Genomic DNA, 12,142 nt, shown 5'->3' with positions numbered 1-12,142 from the left:
ACACGATATATCGCTCTTCATGAGCCAATTTCAATTTCGAAAGCATGTACTTGAATACGGAATGTTTGTCAAATTGATCTTCACTATGACTATTATTTCCAACAATTTGGTTGCTGCTTTCAAAAGGCGACTCAATATTCAATTCTCTCAGCAAATCATTAATGAAATGATGACAATTACAGAATAATTGAGAAAATTTCTTGTGGGTATTCCAAAACGTGCAAACCTTGGCAATGGTAATCAAGGCTTTCTGTACTTGTTGTGTGCCTCGAATCACATGAAATTTGTAAACCATCATGGAGTTTCTTGCCTTAAATTGATCGTATTTGATTTTCACCAATGATGAATCATTCCATTCAATTTTATAACATCCAATGATTAGAAATGGATGATTGACTCCAATGCTATTATTCCGAAATAAGGTATGGGTTAGAATTTTCTTACAGGGATAATCCAATTTTGAAATTCCAATATACAGATTTAAAAAGGGTTCTATGGATAATGTGTGCTGAGTGGTTGCTTCCATCAAATTTTCATTGTTGGTATTGTTCCATTCCGAAGATGAAATTGTGGTATCGTCCTCCTCAGTTTCATGTTGGATGAAATTAAAACCATTCGGGTCACAACAACAATGGCAGCCAACATATTGTTGTAACTGAAAATTGTCTTGTAAAAAAGGCTGCCATACGAATTGATTCATTTCTTGAGATAGTTGTAACACGTTCATAATTTCATGGAGAAATAAATTCTCGTCCACTAAACGTTTCAAAACTTGTGTTCCGAGCGTAGCACAATGGCTCTTCCTTCGGAGTAAATATTCCAATCGTTGTTTCAATTCCTTTTCATAATTTAAATTTTTCAAATGAGGATCATCGGAATCCATTGGATGATTATTAAAATTCAGATGAGAATGGCCAGCATCATGGTTATTATTATTTTGGGAAGAGCTCTTATACAGTTGTTTTTCTGAAAGAAAATCGGGGTCCTCTATCATCTGTTAAAACAATTTTTTAATTTGTGAGGCAAAAATTCTATTTCCCCCTGTGCTGACACATAGCAAACGTAAATAATAGCAAGAGGCAATCTTGAAAAACATTGCAGAGACAAAAAAGGCGACATCCACTTGCAACCCTGCCGAGCAGGCGAATCAGTAATCACAAAGTCACAAGCTTCAATCACCGGGCGGATAATGTTTTGGTTCATTGCTGTACAATTACTTCACCTGCTCTTACAATTCATACCAAGCCTTGAACAGGATATTTCGTTCATACTTCAACTAGACCTAGTGTTGTGGTTTAAACAAATTCTCCAGTCAACATTTTATTAAGATTGAACTCTCAACAACGGAATAACTGGCTTTAAAAATATAAAGATTGAACTCTCAAAAAAAGGTACATGCTTGCTCTTCTTCAAATGTTTGAATGGCTCATTAATTTTCGTAATTTTCATGTCAAACATGGGTTTAATGTACATGCTTTAATTATCCTCCTTTGGAAAGATCATATCCAAAAAACCTTCCCAAGAAACACAACAAGAAGAGTTACCAATGGATTCAGAAGAAGCCACAAGAATGATATCTGCTTTTTCAATATCATCCACAATTTCACCTTGTCCAGAAGTGATCAAAAGTTTTGCATTTTCCATTCTTTTCTGAGGGATATATTTAGGTTTTTGGCACTCGTCAGCAAAAGCTGCAGTGAAAGCAACCTTCTTTCTCTTGAATGGTCCTTTGTGCCCGAGTTTGCCTAACTTGTTGTCCTCGTCCACAAATTTGTTTTGATTTTCACATTCAACCAACCATTCGGGTGACATGACATACTTTCCAGTGACAGCAGCTTGAAGAACCTTAATAGTTCGAACTCCTGGTGGGGCTACTACGTGTGTTGTCTCTTCTTTGACATCATCCGTAATGACGCCTCCTAAATCTTTAACCACTTTTTCGAGTTTGGTTTTTTGTTCCATGGTCCACTTTTTGATCTTGTCACTGAATCCAGAAAAGATAATAACAGGTTTCTTTGGTTCCTTGTTGTTAGAATTTTTAGAGGATGGAGAAGATTCATCAGCAGAAGCATTCTTAACCTTTTTCTTTGGAGGGTCCATAGAAGCGTTGGAGGCACTTGCTGACGTGGCTTCATTGGATGGATTCTCAGAAGCATCTCGTTTGACACCCTTCTTTGTTTTTCCTGTAGTGCTGCCTGTCGTGGTGTTTTGAGCTTCTTGTGAGGAATTGTTTTGCACGCTACAAATCCTCAAAGTTTCCACTTTTTCATTAGTTGCTTCTTGTTCCTTCTCGAGTTGTTTGATGGTATTTTCGAGACTTTCAATTTCCTTCTCATGAATGGCCTTATCATGTTTCATTTGCTCTGTAATAGTTTCGAGCTCTTTTTGAGTATTTTGGAAAGAGAGCTCAAGTTCTCTGTATTTGGCTTCAATAGCGGAGAGACTTTGTTGAGTGGTGTCGAGTTCCTTTGATTTTTCGTTGAAAAGATTCTTAGATTGTTCTAGCTCCATATTGCTTTTCTCTAAAGTAAGCTCGAGATGTTGATTTTGTTCTTTCAATGTACTTGTTTCGAAAGAGAGCTTTTTCAAATGTTCATTGGCTTCATTCACTTCTTTTGAGAGGTTTTCCTTTTCTTTTGTCAAGACATCTACAATGTTCATTTGATATTTTAATTTTAGCTCCAATTCGTCCATGTGACGCTTGAGATACGCTTCGTGTTCATTAATCAACTTTTCCTTTTCTTCAACGAATTTTTGTGTGGCTGTCTTGAGGTCAGATTCTGTTTTCGTGAGTAATTGCTCCAAGTGTTGCATTTGTGTTTTGTGTTCCTTCTCCTTCTCTGCTGCTTCCTTCTCGAATGATAACTTTAGTTGTTGCATTTCAGTTTCGTTGTGATCTTGCTGTTTTTGGAGATTATTTTGGAGGATGGCATTCTCTTCAGAAAGAGTGTCGTACTGCTTTTGTAAGCTATTGAAACTTGATGTCAATGATTCTACAGTTCCTTGAATTTCAGAAATGGATGATTGTAAACTTGCCTTCTCGGTGTGTACAAGTTCGAGTGTACTGGTCTTTTGAGCAAGTTGATTCTCGAGAGATTGGATGGAAGTAGTGTGTTGGCTAATTTCTTGCGTTAATTTGGTGACGAGCTGTTCCTGTTGTTGGAGTTGAGTCTGTAATTCATGAATTTCTGATGATTGTTTTTCATTATTGACTGCATTAGAAAGTTGCTGGTTGAGAGAGTCGATCGTTTGTTGCAGTTGTTGAACTTTCTGTTCCATTGCTGTTTTTTGTTGTGCCAACTGATCTGTGAGAGAGTCCTTGACAGAAATTTCGTTTCTTAGATTGGATAGAGCCGATTTCATGTGTTCTACCTCTGTGGATTTGTCGTTCAATTGTTGTTGAAGATCGTTGATCATCTGGTTTAGCTTGCCAACTTGTTCCGTCAAATTGAGTACCAAAGATTCCTGTTCTGCAGCGCGTTTGGTCAATTCTTGATTCAACGTTTCAATTTGTTGATTTTTGCTTTCCACTTCAGACTTTAAATTTGAGATCGCTTGTTGATATTCATGGTCCTTCTCCGAGAGAAGAGTCTTATTTTCTGAGAGTAATTTTTCAAGTTCTTGAATTCTCACTTGGAATACATGTGCTTCCTCATTCTTTGTTTGTTGCTCTGAGTGTTCCTTTTCAGAGAGAATTTTTCGCAACCTGTCACTCTCCAAAGTAATCTCAGTGATGGTATTCTTCAAGTTTTGAACTTCTTGCAAGTGATTTTCGTTAGCTCGTTGTATCTCGTTTTTGAGTGACTCAATTTCAGATGTTTGTTCATTCAAAGATTTCAATTCAGTATTGGCCGTTGTTTTGTAATTTTCAACTTGTTTCAATAAATCATCTTGGGCTTGTTGAGCTTCTCTTTTCATCGATTCAATCTCATTGTGATGCTTTTCTTTCAACTCATTAATAAATTGAGACTGATCTTGTAATTGTTGACGAATTTGAGAAGATTCATGTTCCAGTCGTTGATGTTCCTCTTGCATATTTTTAACACTTTCCGAAAGAGACTGAATGGTGGCTTGGAGTTGTAATGTCTGTTGTTCGTGGGCTCTCTGAGTTGATTCCGTATGTTCCTGTGCTTGTCTATTCATTTGTTCAATCGTGGATTTCAGCAATGTATTCTCTTGTTCCAAGACTTGGTTCTTTTTCTTGAATTCCTCCAATTCGGCTTGATTCAATGAAGATGATGAAGAGGAAGATGCATTCAACAAATCCGAAAAACTACTACCCGTTGAAACGCTACTACTTGAATCCTTCTTCTTTAACAGAAATTGCTCCATAGCCAGACTAAAAGAAAGATCACCTTCCTTCATCCTATAATTGTGAAGCTCTTTTTGCAAATTGCTAATTTCCGTTTCTTGTTCTTTAATCTTTCTCTTGTAGTTTTCTATGATGTGTGTGTTTTGGGGAGAAACGGAATGATACCACACAATAATATTCATCCATGGATTAATCATGTACGATTAGGGAGATATACAATATTCGAATATTTTCATGATTTAAATCATTATATGGAATGATGGGTTTATGATGATGGTGAATTGAATCCAATTCCGATAAAGATGTGTTTTATGGCATCATAAAAAAATATTTTCATGATCACGCGGAATGTGAATTCATATAATCTTTAATAATGTAACCAAATTATGAGGTTCTACTCACCCACAGCAAATTCATCCACAACGATCGTTGTGGCGGAACCTGAGAAGGAATGACTTCTTTGATGGCCAAGACGGGAGCCATTCGTGGTTGTGCTCATTTTTTTTTCGAGTTTGCGCAAGAATTTTTTGCACACAAACCATCACACCATTCAAAATATTTTCTTTACGTGATGTCAACAACCACTCATAGTTACTTTTTCTTCTTCTTCTGAGAGCTTGGAGTCACTTTCTTGGCCTTTGCACTCTTTTTCGGTTGTTTAGGTGAGTTTTCTTGATCCGATGAGAATTCTTCAATTTCATCTCGGTCACTCTCTGAAAATTCCTCAATTTCGTCCAGCATTGGGTCATCATCTCGCATGATTGTGGAACGTTGTGACTGTGAGAAGAGAATAGGTGACGAAGGTTCACTGACAGGTGCCGATGTTGGTTTCTTCTTTTGAGTCGTCTTTTCTGTTGATTTTGAGGTACCTTCCTTCTTTTGCTTTGAAGTTTTCTTATCACTTGGTGTCTTTTTCTTTTTTGACAATACAAGTCCTTGTCGTATATTTCTCAATTCCTCTTCAACGGTTGCAAGTTCCTCCTCAATATGCTCAATTTCAGGTGTATGTTTTGAAATAATCTCATCTCGTGTTTGTTCCGATTGTTTGTACTCTCCCTTTTCGAAAGCAATGGTTTCTTTCAGTATCTTTTTGAACTCTTCCACTTTCTTCTTCTTTTCTAAGAGAAGCTTCATCTCAGGATTCTCAGAAATTGGTGTCTGACCAAATCTAAATACAGGAGGAGCGTTCGATTTTGCACCTCCATAAACAATTCCTGTTGATTCAATACGTTCTCCATCTAAACAAATAATAATTGGAGTATTGGTGTTTGATTCCAGTCGTTTCTTTCTGAATTGTAGGCCTTTTTCAAAGCTTTCAAAAACACTATCAAAAGCAACGTACGAGGTTGGTTTGAAATGAATACTATTCACCAGTATAATCTATTTCGAACTACTTACAGAGTTTGGCCTAGAATATTCCAAAACGCGTGTCTAAGCATTTCTTTTCTGGGATCGAGTTCAATTAAATTTACAGCGTATCCAATAAATCCATCGATATTGTCACCGATAGGATCCAATCGTAGCTTGCCATTATTGTCAAGTCCTTTTGGACACTTGAAAATGTTATCGAGAGGAAGAATTGGTAATTTGTTGGGAAAGGCGTCGAGAGCTTTTCTGACCTTGTCCATGCTTTCTTGGTTTTGCACAACAATACACTGCATCTTATCGGCAATGGTTCTCGAAATTGTATCGTTCTGTTTTTCATTATCGATATATCCCAATTCTCCCAATATTCCCACAATGCCGCTATCTGATTCTTTTTGAAGCTGTTTGATTTTTTGTAGAGCCTTATTTTCTGAGAGGCCTACATTACATTCTCGTGTTTTTCTGTTGTTTTGAGCTTTGATTTCCATCTTCTTTTTGAGCAAAGTCAACATTTTTTCTGTATTCTCTAAATTGGGAACATCATTCTCAAAACTCAATTCGAATTCCTTGATCGTTTTCAAAAGTTCATGTTGAGTGCTTCTAAAATTACTGAGCTTGTACTCGTTTTCTTGATGATTCTCTTGAGCCTTCTTAATTTCTTGCTTCAAATAATCCAATTCAGAAAGTAGAGTTAGTCGTTTTTGTTGTAGTTCCTTCTCTTCTTCTTGCACTTTGGAGTTGTCAGTGAAAGCAAAATCAAGCTCCTTGGGAGGAAGATGTTTTGCTGTGAATACGAGTTTAAAGAATCCAGTTTCTCCAGATCCCTCTTTGATGCTCAATCTAGAAAATTTGGCTCTTCCATTCTCAAATTTTGCCTCAAGTGAGCCTTCCAATTCAGGAAGCTCGCTATCCATACTTTCTTCGCTTCTCTCAACTGAAATGATAACTTTTTTGATCTTGTCATCAGCAATTACCGTGTTAGAATGCTTATCAACAACCTTAAGAGATAATTCTTCCCAAAATGATCTTCTATCGATATCTTCTGCACAATTTGTGACAACTGGAAGTTGAAATGTATCGTTCTCAATTTCCAATGCAGCTGGTTCATCCGGCGCCACAATCAAATCAAACGACTCGGTTATGGATTTGGGTAATCCAAGAGGTGCCACGTTGGACAAGTTCGAAACATCCAAAGTGATTTTGTAGCGATAAACTCCTGCTTTGGTGAACACTCTTTCGCTATTGGCAAATGTATACGACAAGTCATTTGTTGAGATATTGGAAACAAAATGTCTCTTATCACTTCCCTGAGGATCGACAACATTCAAGTGCAATTGTGACGGTGCCTTAACAGGTTTTCCATTTTCTCCTATTACTGCGACTTCGAAGGCTTCCATAAAGTCTCCAGCTTTCAATTGATTTACCTTGTTAAGAATCTTTAAGGAAGTTGGATGGGAGCCTTTCTTAACATTAATTTTGAAACAGGCTCGCTCGACTTTAGGATTTTCATATTCTATCGAGAAAGGATGAAGTCCTTCAACTCCATTAATCCAGAATTGAGGCATATATGCTCGTCCCTCATCGATTTGAAGGTCTATCGACTGATTCATCTCTCCTTCATACTGACGAATGTCAATACCAGTTTCTGGAGTGTCAATTTCGTAGCTTCCATGTGTCAAATATTTGTTCCCAAACTTGTCATGACAAGTAACAAAAAACGGTGGTGTTAACCCAAGATTCTCAACATCAAAAATAACTTCTCCGATGGTCTCATTAATTCGTATCGAATGAGGAGGACCAGGCTCTAACATTACATGTTCAATCTTGTCCTCCTTTATCTTCCCGCTTCTATCAATGACCTTAATGTGAAACTCACCAGTGGGGCCAATTAGAGAAATATTGGAAAATTTTAAATAACCATTTTTCGTTGTAACTTTCTTCATCTTTTCAGGTGATGTAATTTCAATTTTTTCAGATTCACCATTCAATTGGGAAACAATCTCAATAGCAGCATCGATATGTTCGAGCTCTGGGTATATTTCCTTATCTTCTTGTGGATCGAGAGTGTTTCCATAGGCGTCCATAATTGAACATTTGATTGAGAAGGGTTGTTCACACTTGATAGCTCCTAGAACACTTTTCTTTCTATCAATTTTGAAAATACAGGGAGGACCATTGACACTTCGTAAATGAATGGTAAAGTTTGCAATGATGAATTCAGGATTAATGTCATGGTCACCATCGTCATCCTGCATTAAATCTTCATTTCGAGAAGATTTTGAAAGGATGTCTATGGTATATTTGGATGTTTTAGCAGATTGAGGTACCACCAGTGTTGGAAGGAAACAAATTCCATTTTCAACAGGCAGTAGGTTGGCACTACTCCATGAAGTGCGAGCATATCCATCAAACGCCATTCTTTCGTACATTTCATTACCAAGTTCAAGTTTCCATCCAACCAATTCTGTCCCAACAATGGCTTGAACGTTTACTTTCAGTGGCTGACGATCCTTAACCATGTGTTTGTCGGTATCTGGAGGACTTAAACTGAAAGTGGATGGTTTGATTGTTGAAATAGCCTCAATGGTGAGAGGAATTGTGATGGAGATTTTGTTGCAGCGCAATATGATTTCTGTTTCTTTTCTTTGAGAGCTATTAGAATCGGAATGCAGTGTTGCACCCTTAAATACGAAGTGTCCTGTCTCTGCGTTTAGAATTCCTCGAATTTCTTCTTTAAGAGCATCTCCCTTTAGAATTGGGGAAAAATTCTCTGCCTCATCGTTGTCTTCCTCTTCGTCATACACTGGTTTTATGAACACACAGTTGCCCATTTCGTCGAGTAATTTCGCTTCAATATCAGGTAACATTTTCTTCACAGAATTATTCTTTAAGGTCGAATTTGAGTCTTCTGATAATTGAATTGAGAAAACTTGACCAGCTAAAATAAATATATTCAGCTCCAAAACACTCAAAATTCCAAAGGAAATAAGTAATTTGGTGTTCAAAAATTTTGCGTTTCCTAAATGTGCGCTTGTGATACGCAAATCACTAATTTGTAGTCGCCTATCATTGGTAAACGATGCTTCATAAGACGAGAGTACAATAGAATCGTCGCTCGTAGTAATCTTAAGCTGTTCGTTCAAAAGATTTCCAGAGATAGCGAAGGGAACAAAGTTACCATAAGGATCCAATTGTTCAATCACAATAGGTGGAATCTCTTTGTTCAAGAAAAACACAATTGCATCTTCAGCCAACTTCTTGTCCACTTTTAGAACAGAAAAAAGCTTTGACACTGTTGGTATTTCACTACAAATATTGAGAGCTGTTGGCCCAGCTGGTACCACATCTAGTTTCACAACCTTGGACTTGATTCCACTATCTTCTGTCGAAGATAATTCAAGTAGATAGGTGCCGGCCACGTTGAACTCTGACTTGAGCTTGTTTGGTTTAAAACAATGAACACCTTTTTTGAAGGGCTTTGTGGAAGTAACAGAAGCCTCAAACTTTTGTTCTTGCTCATTGTCGCCCTCATATCGAATTGTGAGTGTAATTGGAAATAATTGAGTGGTAACAACTTTGTGATCACCAGTCATTATGCTTGCTGAGATGTATTTCAGCACATAGCCAGCTGTGACTGGATCAGGAGGAGGGCGCCTCTCCCGCGCGCTCACACTGGGCGTGTCAACAACCTCAATATAACTTGGTAATTTGTTTTTCAGCTTACTAATTTCTGACTTGAATTCTTGTTTTGTGAGCACGCTCTGAATTTTGGATATTGGAAAACATTGACCAGTAATTTTGTGAGTATCATCATTTAGACTCTCGGGAGACCACTCTTTAACAACTGCAGTCACAGTATACTCTTCAGAGGTCAAATCTCTGAACATGTCTACAAGTGTACCAATAATTTTTGGTCTAGTTTTCATGACTACATAATCTCCGACGGTGTATGAAGTTTGTCCGTATTTGATTCTTTTGTAAAATGTTTTAAGGCCCTTTCCTTCTTTCTGAGTTCTTTCAAGATCACATTCATCAAAAATGATTTCTTCGTCGAGTTTTTTATGGCACTCTTTCATCCACTTGCGATAACGTTGTACCAGAGTCCTGTCAGTATAATTCATCAGTGCTTGACACAGTGGTGTTTGCTTGCATAGATACATTTTGTTTGCAGAAACCTCAAAAGCGCAATCAAAAAATAGCATTCCTTTCACTCTACGATAACAATTGTCAGGAATGTCACGATTACTTCTCTCCTTCTCCATCCATGGTAAATTCTTGATTTTCTCGTTGGCCAACAATCGTCCATTCCAAAAGCATTCAAATCCTGGATTTCTTTCAGAAAGAGGTACTTCTTGATCTGTTGGCATATACTTGCCTCCTTCCAAATACAGGTCTTCTGGAATTGGCAAAGTTTCTCGACCTTGCTTGAAGGGATAATAGTAAATAATTCCTCTCACTGTGCTGTTGACAATGGAAACACCTGAGCTTTGAGTTGGCATGCTCAACTCCATTCCTGTGCTTGAGCTGTCACTATTTTTCACGCTCAATTTAATTTCAAACGAGAACGGTGACTTTCCTTCCTGTAGATAGAGAGATTCTAAATCCTGATCTTCTGAGGTGATAGGTATTCCATCAACCTTAATAATTACATTCTTTGGTTTTCGGAAATGGACAAAATCTTCTTCGTCGCTCAGAGCTTTCTTGGATGACCTCTTTTGAGAGGATGACGTGCTGCTGCCTTGAGAGGAGGATTTAGATGTTTTCTTAGGTTCTTCATCTTCGTCGTCGCTGGCCGGTACAGTTTCCTCTTCAAGTTCGTCTTGGGTATCAGAATACTCATCATCATCCTCGATAATATCTTGGCTCTCCTTATTTCCATCGGTACCATAAATGTAATAGTGATAAATGTGTCCAAGTCTTTTCTTAATAATGCTTGCATCGTACCGATCCACATAGACCTTCTTAATGTCAGAAATGGTGAAGTGAGTAAAACTGTCCCATTGTTTTTCCGTGTCAGAGGGTGGCCTAGAGATGCAATCCGCTTTCCATTGCTTATCTTTTCCAGAACCAAAGTCTTCTTCCAATTTTTGCCGTGACAATGTGACTTCATAGACGAAACGAGAATCTTTTGGTTTGGAAACGAGAGTCACTTGGTCACCAAGGTTAAAAATTGCCTTTTTCGAACCAACTCCATATCGAGAAAAATCAGAAGTTATGAATTTGTCAAAAATTCGTCGTCTTGATAGGTCAGATTTGCTCTTTGCAGCCATGCTAGCAGCGTCGTCAACAGGAGCATCTGTAATTCCCAGTGTTGCCCAATTAACCAATGTTTTGAAATTCATTCCTCTGCCATTGTCCCAAATATGTAATTTGCTTTTAAATTCGTTGTTTTGTGACGGCTTTTCAAAGCGTATGTCTATGATTCTGTCGTTCTTATTTAGTACAGTATTTTGAATGGAGTTATCAATGACTTCTGCCAAAGCTGTTATAAAATCGTATTCATCTCCACCATGAATTAGAATATTTACATGAGGTACAATATCTACAGTTAATTGTAAATTAGCTTTCACCTTAGAAGAGCTTTCGGAAACAGCATTGGATTTCAAGGTCAGTATGAAATATCCATGCGTTGAGGTTGGTGGTAAATTTTTAGTGGAATAGCTGTTTTGATTGGTGTCGTCAATGACAACAATGGTGCTATCATTCAGACCGTTCTTGTTGGACTTTGCGTCCAAAGATGAAGATGCCATTTGTAAATCAGCATCCGTAATGTCTTTATCGTCCAGGTTTCGAATGGACTCAATATCATTCACTGACTTTAGTTTGAATACTTCACAAATTGCATGCCTCAATTGATTGAGAGAGGTAATTTTGTTTTTTGGTCCAATTGTCTTTTTCTTTCCAGTATGAGCATCTACAATTTTGTATGCATTCAAGGTTGAAGAAACTGATGTTGTTGTGGAGCCTTGTTGATCACCGTTCGATGTAGTGTCCATTTCTGAGCTCTGTATTTCTTTGTTGATTTTTGAAGTTGAATTAGAGGTAGTGGCAGCACATGAGTCATTGGGCTTGGTTTTCTTTCGGGATGGATCCAACTTTTCACTGCCGTTATTGCTATTTTTCGTTGATTCCTTGTTTTTCTTTGTTGTGTTGCCTGCTGCGCCACTACTGCCTACAGACAAGAGCGATTGCTCTCCGATAACAATTTCTTCATCGCCTCCTTCATCATCATCAATAATGTTATCATCATCCTCAGGAGGATGTAAATGCTCTTCTTCTTCAGCTGGTCTTTTTTGTTGCTTATGTTTCCGATTCGTACTAGAATTATTTGAAGTATTTGTGGTTGTTGTTTGCTTCTTTTTTGAGGAAGAAGATGTAACGGTTTTTTCCTTCTTTTTTGGAGGCATTTTTTTTGTTGTGAATTCTTCTCGAGTCGACTGGAGTTGAAATGAAAAACACATAAAT

At 37.6% G+C, this 12,142-nt stretch overlaps 3 protein-coding genes across 3 annotated transcripts; all 3 read right to left on the bottom strand.

Annotated features, from left to right (window-relative positions):
- Window positions 1-994, bottom strand: C9374_010688 (uncharacterized protein; the record flags this gene model as incomplete). Its single annotated transcript, XM_044686259.1, has 1 exon — window positions 1-994. A coding segment is annotated over one exon (994 nt), but the record flags the coding sequence as incomplete, so codon positions are not given.
- A 482-nt stretch (window positions 995-1,476) lies between these two features.
- C9374_010687 (uncharacterized protein) lies at window positions 1,477-4,811 on the bottom strand (the record flags this gene model as incomplete). Its single annotated transcript, XM_044686258.1, has 2 exons — window positions 1,477-4,439; window positions 4,715-4,811. The coding sequence occupies 2 exons, from the start codon at window positions 4,809-4,811 to the stop codon at window positions 1,477-1,479; spliced, it is 3,060 nt and encodes a 1,019-aa protein (XP_044543842.1).
- Window positions 4,812-4,903: 92 nt separating this feature from the next.
- Window positions 4,904-12,084, bottom strand: C9374_010686 (uncharacterized protein; the record flags this gene model as incomplete). The annotated part of the gene is made up of 2 exons (XM_044686257.1): window positions 4,904-5,636; window positions 5,711-12,084. 2 exons carry the CDS (start codon window positions 12,082-12,084, stop codon window positions 4,904-4,906), a joined length of 7,107 nt encoding a protein of 2,368 aa, XP_044543841.1.
- Between the last annotated feature and the right edge of the window lie 58 nt (window positions 12,085-12,142).

The sequence above is a fragment of the Naegleria lovaniensis genome, assembly GCF_003324165.1.
Source record: "Naegleria lovaniensis strain ATCC 30569 chromosome Unknown tig044, whole genome shotgun sequence".
Classification (NCBI taxonomy): domain Eukaryota; phylum Heterolobosea; class Eutetramitea; order Acrasida; family Naegleriidae; genus Naegleria; species Naegleria lovaniensis.
The sequence above is the reverse complement of the archived record's forward strand: the minus strand, read 5'-3'. Positions and strand labels throughout refer to the sequence as shown.